Below are 19,587 nucleotides of genomic sequence, written 5' to 3'. Positions count from 1 at the left end.
AGTGAAGCTATAGGTTCTCCCAGGATGGAGACTTTAGCATGGTAATGAGGAAAGCTCACCCTGGTTTATCTGTGAGTTGCTAGGGTCTGTGAGGAACTGGTTCCAGTCATCTAGTTGATGCATTCTACACAGGGTTTAGGCAAAAATAGGCTGCAAGGCAGGAGGTTATAAAACAGGCCGATTGTTCAAGTTGATTAATTCCTATAGTCCATGAAGACCTTGCTGTCTGCTTATAGCTTGTTGAGTGTCTTTTCAGACCTTTTTCTTCCATCCATTTACATACATTAATACATAGACTAATATGTAAGGGTTCTTTTCCCTCAGCACAAGTGATGTAATATGTATTGGTCTGCAAGTCTTGTTTTTTGTTTTGTTTTTGTTTTTTTACTTAATGTATTTTGAGTCTCTTTCCATACATTTTCATAGCACTGGTATGTCTCTGTTTATCTAGAGTGCAATGGCGTGATTTCGGCTCACCGCAACCTCCCCCTCCCGGGTTCAAGCAGTCCAATTGCCTCAGCCTCCCCAGTAGCTGGGATTACAGGTGCCCATCACCACGCCAGGCTAATTTTTGTATTTTTAGTAGAGATAGGGTTTCACCATGTTGACCAGGTTGGTCTCAAACTCCTGACCTCAGGTGATCCGCCCGCCTCGACCTCCCAAAGTGCTGGGATTACAGGCGTGAGCCGCCACACCCAGCCCAATTTTTTCAATTACATCGATTTCTAGTCTTTTAAATCTTATTATAAATACCTTGTAAAATTTATTATCTTTCTTTAATATGGACAATCACTGTAATCAATCTGTTTTCCATATTAGAGTTTTTGCGTATCAGGTTTTCTTAAAGTAAGCATCATGCTGGTGTATCAGCATATGAGTGCTTTAGGGCCCAAGAGTGAGAATAGGCATATAGTTGTTACTCTTCCTAGTTGAGCGTTGAAGGAGATCATAGTGGACTGTGTGTGACTGGTGAGAATAATATCACAGGATAACTTTTAAAACAATAAAGTGAGTCACCTCCTGCCCCTTCAGTGGCTTTACACTACTCTTCACATAGTAACCAAATACCATCATATAAGTTAGAAGATCCTGTGTTCTTTTGTCCTTGATGATTCTTTTTTTTTGAGACTGAGTCTCGCTCTGTCGCCCAGGCTGGAGTGCAGTGGCGCAATCTCGGCTCACTTCAAGCTCTGCCTCCCAGGTTCATGCCATTCTCCTGCCTCAGCCTCCCAAGTAGCTGGGACTACAGGTGCCTGCCACCATGTCCGGCTAATTTTTTTGTATTTTTAGTAGAGATGGGGTTTCACCGTGTTAGCCAGGATGGTCTCAATTTCCTGACTTCATGATTTGCACACCTTGGCCTCCCAAAGTGCTGGGATTACACGTGTGAGCCACCGCGCCCAGCTGGTCCTTGCTAATTCTTTAGTCTCATCTCATACCTCTTGCTGTCTATTCTGTGTTTTGTTTGGTTTTGGTTTCACTGTTGTTTTTCTTTTTTTTAGCTCCCCATTTGTACTATATTCTTTTTTTTTTTTTGAAAAGGAGTTTTGCTCTTGTTTACCAGGCTGGAGTGCAGTGGCGCGCCCTCTTGGCTCACCGCAACCTTCGTCTCCCAGGTTCAAGTGATTCTCCTGCCTCAGCCTCCCAAGTAGCTGAGATTACAGGCATTGTGCCACCATGCCTGGCCAATTTTGTATTGTTAGTAGAGACAGGATTTCTCCATGTTGGTCAGTCTGGTCTCAAACTCCTGACCTCAGGTGATCAGCCTGCCTCCGCCTCCCAAAGTGCTGGAGATTACAGGTGTGGGCCACCGTGCCTGGCCTCATCTGTACTATATTCTTTCTAGTCTCAGAATCTATGGTTATGCTGTTTCTTTACCTAGAATCTATATCACACATATTAAACATTATTCTTCCCTTAACTTTCATTCAGCAGTCATCTTCAAAATCTTTCCATAAATATCACTTAACTGTACATCAGCTCTACCCTAATTTGGTCAGGTTGCCTCTGTTATATATGCTTGTATCTCCCTATACTTCACCTACATATCACTTACCATAACTTGCAATCATATATTTAGTTGTGTGATTGCTGTTAATATGTTTAGTGAAAGAAACAGTGCAAGCTCCATGTGGACTTAGAATGACTTATAATTTTTTATCCCTAGTACTGAACACATAGTAAAGACCAGTAAAACATTTTTGTGTCATCTAACTAAATTTAATTTTTCCTGGGAATGGAATAGTATTTCTTTTTGTTCTTTTTTCTTTTTTCTTTTTGTTTTTGAGATGGGGTCTTGCTTTGTCACCCAGGCTAGAGTGCAGTCACGTGTTCGTGGCTCAAGGCAGCCTCAAACTTCTGGGCTCAAGTGATCCTCCTACCTTAGCCCTTAGCTTCCTGGGTTGCTGGGACCACAGGTGCATGCCACCACGCCTGGCTAATTTTTGTAGAGACAGGGTCTCCCTGTGTTACCTAGGCTGGTCTCAAACTCCTGGGCTCAAGCAATCCTCCCATCTCAGCCTCTCAAAGTGCTGGAATTATAGGCATGAGCCATCACACCCAGCCTGAAAAATTTGTATGAGTCTGTTGAGATTGTGGTATAAATACAGAGGAAACATATGTTTGTGTAAATTGTTTCTACTTTTAAAATATTCTTATGTTGTCAAAAGTTTTTTTTTTGTTTTGAGATGGGGTCTCACTGTGTCGCCCAGGCAGGAGTGCAGTGGTGGATCTCGGCTCACCGCAACCTCCACCTCCTGGGTTCAAGCAGTTCTCCTCACTCAGCTTCCCGAGTAGCTGGGATTACAGCCACGCACCACCACACTGGTTAATTTTTTATATTTTTTGGTAGAGATGGGGTTTCACCATGTTGGCCAGTCTGATCTCGAACTCCTGACCTCAAGTGACCCACCCGCCTCAGCCTCCCAAAGTGCTGGGATTACAAACCTGAGACACCGCGCCTTGTCATCAAAAGTTATTTATGTCTTGGTCGTTAATTCTTCCCTCCCTCTACCCCCTTCCCCAACAAAGCTTTTTTTTTTTTGCTTTTTTTTTTTTTTTTTCTGAGACTGAGTTTCGCTCTTGTTCCCCAGACTGGAGTGCAATGGCAGATCTCGGCTCACTGCAACCTCTGCCTCCTGGGTTCAAGTGATTCTCCCACCTCAGCCTCCTGAGTAGCTGGGATTACAGGCACCTGCCACCATGCCTGGCTAATTTTTGTATTTTTAGTGGACATGGGGTTTCACCAGGTTGGCCAGGCTTGTCTCGAACTCCTGACCTCGAGGAATCTGCCCACCTTGGCCTCCCAAATTGCTGGGATTACAGGCGTGAGCCACTGTACCCAGCCAAGATTAATTTTTAGATATATTTATTTTTTAAAAATTAGAGATTTAGCCGGGCATGGTGGCTCACACCTGTAATCCCAGCACTTTGGGATGCCGAGAGGGGAGGATCACCTGAGGTCAAGAGTTCGAGACCAGCCTGACCAACATGGAGAAACCCCCTCTCTACTAAAAATACAAAATTAGTCAGGCATGGTGGCGCATGCCTGTAATCCCAGCTACTTGAGAGGCTGAGGCAGGATAATTGCTAGAACCCAGGAGATGGAGGTTGCACCATTGCACTCCAGCCTGGGCAACAAGAGTGAAATTCCATCTCAAAAAAAAAAAAAAAAAAAAATCAGGGACTTAGATAAACTTAAGAGACTGGGGTCCTGGATGGAACTTTATTACTACAAATCTCCTCTCAGGCAGGGGACTACTTCCCATCTCTAAAATGAGGGAATGGAACTAGATGTTTTATCATGGCTGTAATTCTGTAAAAGTGTAAAAAGATGGATTACAGTAATACAAATGTGGTATAAAAAGTTGTGAAATAAGACTGGACTTGTGGTTCTTTTTCAACAGTTTAATTGAAAAGAAAGACACTCAATTTTTTTCCTTTTTCTTTGTTTTCCAGGTTATATTTCACACTATGTGCTGACTGTATCTACAGAAGATATTTAAAAAAAAAAAAAGATAAACTTTTTTTCAAAGATTTTGATTCCAGTGGAATCTTTGCTTTAGATTTGTGTGTGTGTTTGTGTTCGTGAATTGTAACTCCAGAAGCAATGCCTGTACAAGCTCCACAATGGACGGATTTCCTCTCCTGCCCAATTTGCACTCAGACTTTCGACGAAACAATTCGAAAGCCCATCAGTTTGGGTTGTGGCCATACTGTCTGCAAGATGTGCCTGAATAAACTCCACCGCAAGGCTTGCCCATTTGACCAGACCACTATCAATACAGACATTGAGCTCCTCCCTGTGAACTCAGCATTGCTGCAGCTCGTGGGTGCTCAGGTAAGATGGGTGACTTAATACTTTTAAATTTCTCTCTCTCTCTTTCTCTCTCTATGTCTCTCTTTCTCTCTCTCTGTGTGTGTGTGTGTGTGTGTGTGTGTGTGTGTGTGTGTGTGTTGTGCGTGTTTTTCTCCTGAGAGAAACCTGTTGAATTAAAATTGGGTAACATTGCCTTCTATTTAAATAGGTATAATTCTATTTGGTACTGTAAATCCTTTATTTCAGCATGTTAGATTTATTGTGGTAGTCCAGTGCTTTTTAGTCATAGTACAGTAGCATCCATTTAATCTTGTCAGATATTCAATAAACCTAGCTATGCAGATCACTAGAGAAACCTAAGGCCGGGTGTGATGGCTCATGTCTGTAATCCCAGCACTTTGGGAGGCCAAGACGGGTGGATCATTTGAGGTCAGGAGTTTGAGACCAGCCTGGCCAACATGGTGAAACCCTGTCCCTACTGCAAATACAAAAAAATGAGCTGGGTGTGGTGGTGTGTGCCTGTAATCCCAGCTACTTGGGAGGCCGAGGTACAAGAATCCCTTGAACCCAGGAGGCGGAGGTTGCAGTGAGCCAAGATCGCGCCACTGCACTCCAGCCTGGGTGACAGAGTGAGACCTTGTCTCAGAAAAAGAAAAGAAACCTAAGAGGTAAGTCATAAGGACCTTTTTTAACATTGAGAAAACTATTGTTCATAAAACCACTGCACTTTACTCAGTAGTGAAGGTGCAGCTGCTTCAGGCAGTTTTACTCAGTAGATATTAACTGAAATGAAAGATGAGAAAGGTGACAAAAACTATAGCACAACGTTTGGGAACCATTAGAACACACTTAATGCTTTATGGACTCAAAAATGGTTAATATAGTAAATTTTGTGTTACGTATATATTATCACAATAAAAAAGATTTCCTAAATTTTCCTTTCATCTAAAAGGAAAAAGAAAAAATAAATTTAAATTAGACTTTAAAATATATCATCACCAATTTGTCCTAGGAATGTAAGGTTGATTTAACATCTGCAAACCAATTAATGTAATTCACTATATCAGTAAAAGTTGCAAAATTGCACACATATGATCATCTCAATAGACACAGAAAAAGCATTTGGCAAAATCCAGTACCTTTTCATAATAAAAGCACTGAAACAACTAGGAAAAAAACTTCAACCCAAAGGACATGGATGAAAAACCCACAGCTAACATACTGAATGGCGAAAGACTAGAAGCTTTTTCTTTAAGATCAGGAACGAGTTAAGGATCTCCACTCTTAACTATTTCTGTTGAACATCATACAGGACCTTCTAGTCAGGGCAATTAGGCAAGTAAATTAAACCAATGACGTTCAGATAAGAAGTAAAAAATAAAAACAATCTCATTCACAGATGGCATGGTCTAGTATATAGAAAATGTTAAGGAATCTACAAAGGAAAAGCTATTAGAAACAAAAAACTAGGCAAAGTTGCAGGATATAGGATGAATATATAAATATCAGTTGTCTGAAAAAGCAAAAGTGTTTCTAAGGTGTAAAAATGTGTTTACAGTGTTTCATAATTTCTTTCTTTCTTTTTTCTTTACTCTGTCATCCAGGCTGGAGTACAGTGGCATCATCTTGGCTCACTGCAATCTCCGCCTCTCAGGTTCAAGTGATTCTCGTGCTTCAGCCTCCCAAGTAGCTGGGATTACAGGTGTGTACCACCATGCCCAGCTAATTTTTGTATTTTTAGTAGAGACAGGGTTTCGCCACATTGACTATGCTGGTCTCAAACTCCTGGCCTCAAGTGATACACCTGTCTCGACTTGCCAGAGTACTGGGAATACAGGCATGAGCCACTATACCCAGCTAGTGTTGCATACTTTCATCCATATAATACATTAATAATAGTTTTCTTACACACATAAGACTTTCTGGCACATAGTAGGCCCTTAATGAAGATTTGTTAAATAAATAATATATATGTTGTATTTCTATACACTAGCAATGGACAATCTGAAAATAGAAATCAATTTCATCTACAAGAGCATTAAAAAAATATTAAGAATATATTTAACAAAAGAAATGTAAAATTAGGCTGGGTGCAGTGGCTCATGTCTGTAATCCCAATAGTTTGGGAGGCCAAGGCTAGCAGATCTCTTGAGGCCAGGAGTTCCAAGACCAGCCTGGCCAACAAGGTGAAACCCCATCTCTACCAAAAAAATACAAAAATTAGCCAGGCGTGAAGGTGCCCACCTGTAATCCCAGCTACTTAGGTGGCTGAGGCATGAGACTTGCTTGAACCCAGTAGGCAGAGGTTGCAGTGAGCTAAAATCATGCTACTGCCCTCCAACCTGGGTAACAGAGTGACTCTGTCAAAAAGAAAAAAAAAAAGTAAAACTATATTTTGAAGACTACAGATCATTGTTTAAAAGAAACTTAAAACTTGAATAAACATTTACTCATATTAACTCAAAATGGATCAAAGGCTAAATATAAGAACTAAAACTACTAAACTCTTAGAAGAAAATATAGACGTAAGTCTTCATGACCATGGAGTAGGCAGTGGGTTTTTTTAAGATATGACACCAAAAAGCACAAGGAACAAGAGAAAAAGATAAGTTGAACTTCATCAAAATTAAAAACTGTGTTTCAAAGATATGAACAATTGGCCGGACACAGTGGCTCACGTCTGTAATCCCAGCACTGTGGGAGGTCAAGATGGATGGATTGTTTGAGACCGGCCTAGGCAACATGGCAAAACCCCATCTCTACAGAAAATACAAAAAAAAAAAAAAAAATTGCTGGGTATGGTGGCACATACCTGTAGTCCCACCTGTCTGTGAGGCTGAGGTAGGAGCATCACCGGAGCCCAAGAGGCCAAGATGGATGGATCATTTGAGACCCACCTAGGCAACATGGCAAAACCCCATCTCTACAGAAAATTAAAAAAAAAAAAAACAATTGCTGGATGTGGTGGCACATGCCTGTAGTCCCACCTATCTATGAGACTGAGGTGGGAGCATCACCTGAGCCTGATCACCAGATTGAGGCTGCAGTTGAGCCTCGATCACAGCACTACGCTCTAGCTTGGGCGACAGAATGAGACCGTATCTCAAAAACAACAGTGACAACAAAAAAAAAAGATACCAACAAGAAAGCAAAATGAACAACCCACAGAATGTGAGAAAACAATTGTAAAATCCTATTTCTGATAAAGACTTACATGTAAAATATATAAGGAACTCGTACAACTCAGTGATAAAAAGACAACCCAATTTTTAAAATGGACAAAGAGCTGAACAATCACCTCGTCAAATAGATTATACAGATGGCAAATCAGCAAAATGAAAAGTAGCTGAGCAGTTTGTCTTTAAGTAATTGCAAATTAAAGCAAGTGAGAAACCACTATACACAAATTAGAATGACCAAAATCCAAAACATTAGCAACACCAAATGCTGGTGAGGATATGGAGCAACAAAAACTCTCATCCTTTTGGAAATGAAAAATGGGATAGCCACTTTGCAAGACAGTTTGGCAGTTTCTTTACAAGCTTAACATAATAGGTATTTACCCAGTTAACTTGAAAATTTATGTCTACACAGAAACCCGCACATGACTATTTATAACAACTTTATTCATGATTGCCAAAAAATGGAAGCCGTTGAGATATCTTTTAATAGGTGAATGGATAAACAGTGGTATATCCATACAATGGAATATTGTATAAAATGAAGTAATAAAAAGACATAGCTGTCAAGTCACAAAAAGACATAGATACATCTCAATGTGTATCATTGCTAAGTGAAAGATACCAGTATGAAAAGGCCACATACTGTATGATTCCAATTTTATGATATCTGTAAAAGGCAAAACCATAGCAACAATAGAAGTATCAGTGGTTGCCATGGATTCAGGAGTAGGGAGGGAGGATTGAATTGGTAAAACAGTATTTCTTAGGGCAGTAAAGCTGTTCTTTATGATTCTGTAATTGTGGCTATATGACACTGAATTTGCAAAAATTGTAGAATTTTACAAAGATTATGGAAAACAATCTGAAGTATATGAAACAATTTCACTAAAGGGGTGGAGGAGAAAGAGGATTGTGTAAGATTAAAGATAGAGGAAGATATTATCTATAAGCAGTGTACTCTAGTCTTTTCCCACGGGGGTATGAATTCTGATACTGCTGTATATATAATACATATTAGAATTGAACAGTTAAGTAAATGAATGGCAAATGGTTGGAGCCAGTTTACAGATAAGCAAGGAGGAAGAGGTTAGAATGATTCATGTGGTAATGGATTAGAGTTGGAGGCATCAATATGAACTCATTTTTAGCTTGATATGGATACAGATAGTTATATACAGAAATAGATACGTGTATATCTCGGGTTATTACACTGACATATTTCCTTGCTCTGTCATCTAAGATGGCCTAGAAAGAACAGCACCCCAATAGCAATGTGTATACATAGCATTCATATCTTGGTTTCTAATACCATTCTCCAATAAAGGGAACCAGAGTTCCTTGGAGAAATGGCTAATTCTAAGACTGAGACAGGAAATACACAAAATGAGTCTGGAGTAGCTTGTAGCACTGGAAAGTATAGAGAAGTATTCAAAACACACACAGACACATACACAGAGTAATGGGGGCTATATCAAAGGCACACAGGAGCCAACTGAAAGAGCTCTCAGTGGCCAAAGCTAAAACAGTTTGAACAACAAAATAAATGGAATTGGATTATAACCCAGGTATAAGATAAATATCCTTGAGTCTACATGATAAAATTAAATGATTGAATAAATAAATGGAAGAAAGAAACAAATCTCCCATGCAGAATTCCAAATTAATTACATAAATATTCTGCTCTCAAGGATGGAGAGTGTGTGTGGGCTATGCATAGTGACTCCTTCCAAAAAGTACAGTTTGGAAGGTGGGAGATTATGGAACTTTATAGTGGAGAAACCTGGTAAACACTGACTAAACCAGCTGATCAAATTTAACATCAGCAGTAATAAGTCATGTTGGTGGTGTGTAGCTTTGATGTGCTGTGATAAAAATGGTAATTTTCCCCTATGATCTTCCAAAAATCCATAACCACAGTATACTCATGAGAAAAATGACAGATCCTAGATCCCAGTTTAGGGGCATTCTGCAACATACCAGACCAGTACTCCTCAAAACTGTCAAGGTCATTAAAACAAGGAAAGTCTGAGAAAGCTGTCCAAGCCAAGAGGAGCTTAAAGAGACATGGAAGGGCCAGCGCAGTGGCTCACACCTGTAATCCCAGCGCTTTGGGAGGCTGAGTTGGGCAGATCACTTGAGGCCGGGAGTTGGAGACCAGCCTGGCCAACACAGTGAAATCCCATCCTACTAAAAATGCACAAAATTAGCTGGGCGTGGTGGCGCATGCCTATAATCCTAGCTACTCGGGAGACTGAGGCATGAGAATCTCTTGAACCTGGTAGGTGGAAGTTGCAGTGAGCCGAGATTATGCCACTGTACTCCAACCTGGGCGACAGAGTGATACTTTGTCTCAACTTAAAAAAAAAAAAAAGGGAGAGACATGGAGGGAGAGAGGGAGGCCAAGGTGGGTGGATGGCCTGAGCCCAGGAGTTTGAGGCTAGTCTGGACGATGTAGTGGGACCCCCATCTCTACGAAACAATACAAAATTAGCTGGGTGTGGTGGCGTGTGCCTACAGTCCCAGCTACTCAGGAGTCTGAGGTGGGGGATCACTTGAACCTGGGAGGCAGAGGTTGCAGTGAGCCCAGATGCTGCCACTGCACTCCAGCCTGAGTGACAGAGCAAGACTCTATCTTTGAAGACTAACTGTAATACGGTATCCTGAATGGGATCCTGGAACTGAGAAAGAACATTAGTTGAAAACTAAGGATATCTGATTAACATATGGATTTTAGTTGTTAATTATGAATATGTTGATATTGGCTCATTAATTTTAACAAATGTACCATACCAATGTAAGATGTTAATAATAGGGGAAACTGTTAGCTGGGCGTGGTTGCTCGCTCCTGTAGTCCCAGCTACTTGGGAGGCTGAGGCAGAAGAATCACTTGAACCCAGGAGGCGGAGGTTGCAGTGAGCCAAGATGGTGCCACTGCACTCCAGCCTGGGTGACAGAGGGAGACTCCATCTCAAAAATAATAATAATAATAATAGGGGAAACTGAATACAGGATAATGAGAATTCTGTGTACTATCTTTGCCACTTTTTTGTAAATCTAAAACTGTTCTACAAAATAAAGTTTACTAGGCAAAATGGGTAAAAGATCTGAATAGACATTCCTCCAGAGAAGATATACAAGTGGATAATAAGCATATGAAAGGATGGTCAACATCATTAGCTATCAGGGAAATACAAATCAAAACATAATGAAGTCAGAGGAAGGTAGATGGGAAGAAGAGATAATTATCAAAGAATACAAAGCTTCAGTTAGACCAGATAAATACCTTTAGTGATCTGTTGCACAGAATAGTGACTATAAATAGTAATACATTGTATGTTTCAAAATTGCTAAAAGAGTAGATTTTATTTAAAATCTACAAAAAAAAAAGTGAGGTGATGAATTTGTTAATTAACCTGCTTTAGTCATCTCATGTTGTAAACGTATCAATCAAAACGTCACGTTGTACCCCATAAATATATGCAATTATTATTAATTTAAAATAAAATTTAGAAAAACCACAATGAATTACTACTTTCCACCCAACAGGATAGCTATAATAAAAAAGATAATAATAAGTAGAAGAATTATCTTTCTACATTAAATGTAGAAGAATTGGAACCCTTATACACTCCTGGTAGGCATATAAAATGCTACTCTGCTTTTGGAAAATAGCTTGGCAGTTTTTCAAAAGGTTAAATACAGATTCCTAGGTATATACCAAAGAGAAACAAAAACTTTTGTCCACAAAAACTTGTACACAGATGTTCATAGCAGCATTATTCATAATAGTCAAAAATAGTCTGTCAATTGATGATTGTATAAATAAAGTGTGGTATATTTATACAATGGAATGTTATTCAGTGATGAAAATGAAGTACTGATACAACCTGGAAGACCTTTGAAAACATTGTTAAGTGAAAGAAGCAAGTCAGAAAAGACTATATATTGTGTTGATTTTGCTTGTATGAAATGTCCAGAATAGGCAAATCCATAGAAAATAGATTCATCTTTCCAAAGGTTGGTGGATGGTTGGGAAAAAATAAGGGGTAATTGTTAAAAGGGTACTGTGTTTCTTTTTGGGCTAATGAAAAGATTCTAAAGTTCATTGTGGTTATGTTTGCACAACTGTGAATATACTGAAAACCATGGAATTGTATATACTTTAAACCAGTCAGTTGTATAGTATGTGGATTATATCTTAATTAGGCTGTTAGAGAAACAAAACAAAGGAATGCAAAGATACATGTTAATAGGAAAGATCTTTTGAAAGAATTCAGTAAATTTAGTGGGTGTTTTGATGTTGCCAGTGTTAGCATTATGAGTGCATAAACTATGCTAAATAAAACATTTAATTAATGAATCGAGCACTCATACAGATCTTTTCTTTTGGCCTCCAGGTCCCTGAGCAGCAGCCTATTACTTTATGTAGTGGGGTTGAAGACACAAAGCATTATGAGGAAGCTAAGAAATGTGTAGAAGAATTAGCATTGTACTTAAAACCGCTCAGCAGTGCTAGAGGTAAGTTTGTTTTTGTTTCTTATTTAGAGTAAAATTGCTTTTTTAAATACTCAGTACATAATCCTATATATTGTAAGTCCTGAGGAATTCCCAAAAAACCTAACTAGAGGTAAATTTGATGCAATTATCCATACTGAGTAAATGTCTACTAAAGAAACTTGCTACCATAAAAATTGTGAGCTATTAAGCGAATGTTAATGAAATTTACCAATTGTAAACTAAACTCATTTTGTGCTAAATATCATTACACAAACCACAGCAAATAAAATAGTGAATTTTGAGTTTATGTGATGATGGAAACATTATTTGAATGATCATAAAAGCAAATGTAACTACTTACCTCGGAAGTGCTTTCCATCATTTGACAACTCTGAATGGTTTGCCTTCTATCCAGTTTTATATGCTATGCTATAGGCGGTATAATAAATATGGAAGTTGCCATTTTTGCACAGAAAGGGCTTACTATTTAATTAGGAAAGTAAAATTAACCCCTCTGAAATAATATACCAGAACTTTTAGGACCTCAAGATTTAGATTATAAACTAATTATCAATGTTGTTTAGTCCTTTTTTCTTTCTTCCTCTATGATAAAAATGAGTAATGGTATATTTAATGTCATAATGAATGTTAAGTGCACATGAGATAACTCATGTATACATTTGTATACTTTAAAGATATATACATAAGTAAGCTTTACGTGTGTGGTTTTATTTGTTGTTTCTTTTAAATACTGTTGTCTATTCACATACCCACAAGTTAACCCAACAGAAAAATTGCTCCTGGACTTTAAAATTGCATTTTGAACCTAGGAATAACTTCTTTCCTCATTTAAAGGAGTGGGTCTGAACAGCACTACCCAGAGTGTTCTGAGTCGCCCAATGCAGAGGAAACTTGTGACTCTAGTCCACTGTCAACTAGTAGAAGAAGAAGGCAGGATTCGTGCTATGAGGGCAGCTCGATCTTTAGGTGAACGAACAGTTACAGAGCTCATTCTCCAGCACCAGAATCCTCAGCAACTCTCTTCCAATCTTTGGGCAGCAGTAAGGGCTAGAGGATGCCAGTTCCTTGGACCAGGTACATAATTAAGTTTTGATATTTATTCTGCTGGTAGTTCTGAAATTATGATGTAGGAATTATAAGTGATGTACAAAGCCTAGTTCTTTGCAGTATTTTATTGTTACCAACTAATGTCTTGTTTGATGTTCATGGCTTGGGCAATTCCACATAACTTAGTGGACTTACTAAGTGAACTTAAAACTTTTCTCTTAGTGCCAAAAGTTGTTTCTTTTTTAAAGTTTTTAAATTTTTCCTTTTTTTCACACCTGTAGCAGGAAGTTCATTCATTTTGATAGAAGTTTTTCTTAAATGTATTAATCACTTATCTGTTTTCTTTATAAAATATATAGAATGTAATACAAAATTGCCCACAAAAATGGTGTAAAAGTGTGTTGCTGGTTAATCTTATTGTATTGCCAGTTAATTGAGTGAATAGCTGCAGAAATGATTAAATATTCCCCTTCTAATAAATGGATTTATCTTATCTATGTACTTGATAAATTTTGGTTTTGCCCAACTTTCCCTAGCAATGCAGGAGGAAGCTTTAAAATTGGTTCTGCTGGCCTTAGAAGATGGTTCTGCTTTGTCAAGAAAAGTATTGGTTCTCTTTGTGGTGCAAAGGTTGGAGCCACGGTTTCCTCAAGCCTCTAAAACTAGCATTGGGCATGTTGTTCAGCTCCTTTATAGAGCCTCCTGTTTCAAGGTATGAACCTACATTAAAGCTCAGCTTGAAAGGAAGCATTGTTATTTCCCCAAACTTAAGTAGTAAAACTTTGAGTTTAATAAAGTTGCCTGTGTCTTTTCAGGAAATTTCAGCAATTTTTCTGTATTATTTTAAAGAATGTAGATGGTGTCTTATTATAGTTAAATCCTATTATATTGAGTTTTTGTATGTTCGATATTGAACAACATAGATCAAATCAAGGTTTATAGATTTTTGTATTCGAAGAGACTAAGAAACTATGTCAATTTCTTACCAAGACTGTGCAGAATTGGTCTGAAGACAGAGTTATTGAAGCACAAATAAATTTTATTTATTTATTTTTATTTTTTTGAGATGAAGTCTTGCTGTCGCCCAGGCTGGAGTGTAGTGCACGATCTCTGCTCACTGCAGCCTCCACCTCCTGGGTTCAAGCGATTCTCCTGTCTCAGCCTCCCGAGTAGCTGGGATTACAGGTGCCCATCACCATGCCCGGCTAATTTTTGTGTTTTTAGTAGAGACGGAGTTTCACCATGTTGGCCAGGCTGGTCTCAAACTCCTGACCTCAGGTGATCTGCCCGCCTCAGCCTCCCAAAATGCTGGGATTACAAGCGTGAGCCACCGTGCCCAGCCAAATAAATTTTATTCAGAGATTTTCTCCTAGTGTAATTCCACATATACAGTAATGAAGTTCCATTTGCCATTTCAGTCTATATGGTAATGCTGGACATAGTCTCTTATCCCAAATTGAATAAGCACCGCCTCAAACATTGCTACTCACCATGTATCATTTATTGTTAATCCAGTATTATTTTTCTGACTTTTTTTTTGAGATGCAGTCTTGCTCCGTCACCCAGTCTGGAGTACAGTGGTGTAGTCTTGGCTCACTGCATCCTCTGCCTTCTGGGTCAAGCAGTTCTCCTGCTTCCAGCCTTCTAAGTAGCTGGGATTACAGGTGCCTGCCACCATACCTGGCTAATTTTTTTTTTTTTTAACTTTTAGTAAAGACAGGGTTTCACCATGTTGGCCAGGCTGGTCTTGAACTCCTGACCTCAGATGGTCTGCCCACCTCGGTCTCCCAAAGTGCTGGGATTACAGGCATGACCCACCACACCCAGCCTATTTTCCTGACTTTTAAAAATCAAACTGTCTTGATTCTGACACAGCTTATAACCAGTACTTGAAAACCGTGTCTTTAAAAAAATTAATTCATTCATGCCAGCTGTAAGGAAATCCATTCTCAGATCACCACATTCTTGTTATCTGACACTCATAAACTAAAAAAATGCCACATTAGCTATCCTACTAAATTCTGTTCTCTCATCCTTTGAGAAGGAGGAAATGGTTTACAAAATTAGCAGAAGAGCATATAGATTTCATTTAAACAAAATTTTTAAAGCTCTAGCTAAATGCTGGTCTTATTCTGTGTCTTTGTGGAGTCAGACTGTATGTTGAAAATGGGCCTCTATTTTCTATAGGTACCACTGAAGCTGTAAGAACCTCTAGCTAAAATTACTTTAACTGGTCCAGATTGTCTCTGAATAACTCACTCTTGTTGTAGTGGTTAGAGTAACATGATTTTACAGTGCAGTTCAGAATACATTCTGGAACGTCTGTCTGCTTCCATTGTTAATTGTTATCCATTAACAGCACCAGACAGATACAGTATAGGAAGCTTTGGAAAGAAAACATTCAACCCTCCCCTGTAAAGAAGAATACGTGACTCAAGAAAACCCAGAATACCCATGAAGTGAACCTCTCTGAACTCTAAAGCATTAACAGGAATATGGCCAGGCGCAGTAGCTCACGCCTGTAATTCCAGCACTTTGGGAGGCTGAGGTGGGCAGATCATTTGAGTTCGAGACCAGCCTCGCCAACTTAGTGAAAAAACCTGTGTGTACTAAAAATAAAACATAAAAAATAATTAGCCAGTTGTGGTGGCACACACCTGTAATCCCAGCTACTGGGGAGGGTGAGGCAGGAGAATTGCTTGAACCTGGGAGACAGAGGTTACAGTGAGCCAAGATCATGCCACTGCACTCTAGCCTGGGTGACGGAGCAAGACTCCACCTAAAAAAAAAAAAAACAGGAATAAAGAAAATTGGAAATTTGTAAAAAGCTGCTTTTTCACTCAGGTCATGATTATTTTCCTTGCAGGAATATGTATCCATACAGCTGTATTCTGGCTGTGTCCTTTTAGTGTCTCCTGTATTTCCATTGGAAAAGCCTTTTGAGCTGCAAGATAATTTGTTCTTTCTTAGTAGAATAAAGTTCTGAGACTTAGACATTTCATCTCTTGGAAATCCTTGATTGTTTTTAGTTAAAGATTGAGTGGTGAGAGCCAAGTTCAAGGAACCATTGTTACATATAGAAAGCATACTTTACATTTTAATGAGGTTCAGCATATATTGAGGGAGTGCTAAACATATGCATTTGGTCTTTTGACTTGCCTTTTAATAATGGCACAATATATTCAGTTTTTGTGACTGTAGTTCTTGATTTTTATCAATTTGGTCTTATATAGATGTTCCTAACAAAAAGTAAGTTCGACTTTCTTCCTTGTAATAAGAATTGAATGCATTTATTTATTTACTTGTTTTTTGAGCGATAGAGTCTTGCCGTGTTGCCCAGACTGGCCTTCAACTCTTGGGCTTAAGCAATCCTTCCGCTCAGCCTCAGTAGCTGGACTACAGGCACATGCCACCACTCACATTAATTTTTTATCAGTGTGACTTAGAAGTCCTGTTTACAATATTTTGTAGTTTCTTTGGTGAGAGGGAAAAAAACAGGAATTATATACAAGAAGAATATGAGTCCTTATGGCAATAAAAGGTTAACAAGGTAAAATGTGTTCTGAAATATGTTAGGGTAGAGGTTATCTTAAGCTAGACTTAATTATTTTGCTTTGATTTGTTAAGCATTTGGCCTAAATCCAACTTGACTCAGAATGTAAGTTATTGGGGTGATAACAGTACACCTACCTCAACAAGAGAAGTCAATGAGTTAATCCAGTACTATAATGGTTAATAATATAATTTAATATATTGGCTGGCACATGCCAGGTGCTCAAAACGTGGTAGCTATTTTTATTACTAAATGATATTATTTAATCATAATCATTATGATTATTCTAGTCTAGCATCTCACACTTTACACTTTCTGGTAGTAGCCCATCCCACAAAACTCCATGGAGAATTAAGCCAAGTACAAATTAAATCATTGTTAGAGTTAAACCAGCATCTGAAGCTCTGCAGTCATCAATCCCAACTAGCTCATTGTCAGGCAAGCCCAAGAGTCATAATCCACATTTATGGAGAAGAAACATATTGTTTTTCAGAATATATAATCGTATTAGTGTATTTTTCTTTTAAAAAATGCATATACACACATACACACCTTAAACTGCACGTATATGTTAAAGTCTGTCAAATCGTTGGATTTCATTCCAGCACATACAGATTGACTATACAAAAATCCAAAATCCAAAACTTTTTAAACACCAACATGATGCTCACATGCTCATTGGAGCATTTCAGATTTTCAGAGTAAGGATATTCAAGTGGTTTAATGCAGATATTCCAAAATTTGAAAAAATCTGAAATCTGATAACACTTCTGGCCCAGGCATTTTGGATAAGAGATTTTCAGCCTGTATTTATTCTTTCTGAAAGACCTATCCAGAAAATGTTGGCCTAAATCCAACTTGACTTAGAATGGGATGATAACAATATACCTACCTCAACAAGTTGAGGAGAAAATATTTTGCAGGCAAATGGTATATTCATTTAATCTTGTTGTTGCTGCTAAAATTGTTACGTTAAAAATTATGTGTTCATATAAAGCATAAACTAATTTTTTTGACTTCATTATGAGATTATTTGTGTCTTATTAGGTCACCAAACGTGATGAAGACTCTTCTTTGATGCAGCTGAAAGAAGAATTTAGAACCTATGAAGCTCTGCGGCGAGAACATGACTCCCAGATAGTGCAGATTGCTATGGAAGCAGGCTTACGAATTGCACCAGACCAATGGTCCTCTTTGCTTTATGGAGACCAGTCTCACAAATCTCATATGCAGTCCATTATTGACAAGGTAGAACCTTTTTTGTTCCTTACTTCTTGGACTAATCTTGGCCTTTTGGTAATTCATTTAACAAATGTATATTAAAGTGAATACTGTATAGCTTTTGTAAATTGTAGTTATAGCCAGTGTCATGTCATAACCAATCCCATTATAATACCACTTTGTTCGTATAAAGAGATGATTAGTTTATATTTTTAATTTTATTTATTTTATATTTTATTTTATTTTTACTAGAATCACAGAGATGATTGCCCACTCTAGAGACCACTCTACATTTAATTTAGAGAAATAGAGTCAAATAGTAAGAGTAACCTAAAAAAAATAATAATGAACATTTACTAAAATTTTAGTATGTATCTAGTGGTTTTAAATAATTCATTTAATCCTCTCAACAGCCCTGTATTATCCATTTTAGACAAAGACAAAAGGAAGTTAATATGTTTTTCCAGCATCACATAGATAGTAAATGACAGAAGTGGATATGAACTTGGGCATTCTCACTGTAGAATACACTAACCTTTTACCAAACTATTCCCCCCCAGCTCCTTTTTTTTTTTTTTTCTATTTCTAAAGATAGAATCCCTTGAATGGGTAATACAGTGAGAATTGGGAAATACGTGTTTTAAATGCCTGGTGTAGGGTGGGCACAGTGGATTATGCCTGTAATCTCAGCACTTTGAGAGGCCAAGGTAGGAGGATTGCTTGAGGCCAGGAGTTCGGGCACAACCTGGGAAACATTGGGACATTCATCGCTACCAAAAAAAAAAAAAACCATAGCCAGGTGTGGTGGTAGACACCTGTAGTCCCACCTAGTTGGGAGGCTGTGGTGGGAGAATCCTTGAGCTCAGGAGTTTGAGGGTGCAGTGAGCTAATGTGAGACCCTATCTCTTTAGGGGGAAAAAAAGGTGGTACATAATTTTTAGTTACAATGTAGGTTGTTTGCTCTGTCCTGTAAGTCTTCTCTGGATACCTTTAACCAGACTTTACCTGCAACTCTTAGATTTGGACAGGAGCTTGTATCTTAAGTTTTGCAACTGATTTATAATTTATGGAAATGCTTAGTAATGATCTATTAAAGGAGTACCTTTCTACCTCTGAAGAGAAACTTGGTTTGCTTTTTTCTTTTTTTTTCGAGACGGAGTCTTGCTCTGTCACCCAGGCTGGAGTGCAGTGGCACTATCTCGGCTCACTGCAATCTCTGTCTCCCAGGTTCAAGCGATTCTCCTGCCTCAGCCTCCCAAGTAGCTGGGATTATAGGCACGCGCTACCACACCCAGTGAATTTTTTGTATCTTTAGTGAAGATGGGGATTCACCATGTTGGCCAGGCTGATCTCGAACTCCTGACCTCGTGATCTGCCCACCACAGCCTCCCAAAGTGCTAGGATTACAGGCGTGAGCCACTGTGCCTGGCCTGGCTTGCCTTTTATAAAGATTCTACAAGGTGGTTAATCTTCCTGTCTGAACTGAACTGGTAACTAGGTGTATATCCTACAATAATTTTCTCACATCACCCGCAGTGCTTTAAATTTAATATCCAGAGACCTTTGTACAACAAACTGGTAAACTTTGCGATGTGTGTGATATTTCATAGAGCAACAGAACTTTCTGTAATCATGAAAATGTTCTGTGTATGCACTGTCCAATATGGTGATCACTAGTCACACATGGCTATTAAGCACTTGAAATGGGACTTTTGCAACCGATGCACTGAAATTTTTATTTTATTTAA

At 38.6% G+C, this 19,587-nt stretch overlaps 1 protein-coding gene across 5 annotated transcripts in view; it reads left to right on the top strand.

Annotated features, from left to right (window-relative positions):
- LOC105484449 (ring finger and CCCH-type domains 1) overlaps positions 1-19,587 on the top strand; it is a 91,078-nt gene that overhangs the window by 25,162 nt on the left and 46,329 nt on the right. For 4 of the 5 annotated variants that reach the window (XM_011746058.3, XM_024793655.2, XM_011746056.3 and 1 more), the window contains exons 2-6: positions 3,958-4,339; positions 11,898-12,018; positions 12,853-13,092; positions 13,602-13,777; positions 17,666-17,866. In XM_011746058.3, the coding sequence (XP_011744360.1) occupies positions 4,109-4,339; positions 11,898-12,018; positions 12,853-13,092; positions 13,602-13,777; positions 17,666-17,866 (969 nt within the window). In that variant the 5' untranslated portion in view covers positions 3,958-4,108. Of the gene's footprint in view, positions 1-3,854; positions 4,340-11,897; positions 12,019-12,852; positions 13,093-13,601; positions 13,778-17,665; positions 17,867-19,587 lie in introns of those variants that run through there. The other variant, XM_071075873.1, reaches the window with a different exon arrangement.

The sequence above is a fragment of the Macaca nemestrina genome, chromosome 1 (assembly GCF_043159975.1).
Source record: "Macaca nemestrina isolate mMacNem1 chromosome 1, mMacNem.hap1, whole genome shotgun sequence".
In the NCBI taxonomy this organism is placed as follows: Eukaryota; Metazoa; Chordata; class Mammalia; order Primates; family Cercopithecidae; genus Macaca; species Macaca nemestrina.
This window is presented reverse-complemented; position numbering and strand designations above follow the sequence as displayed.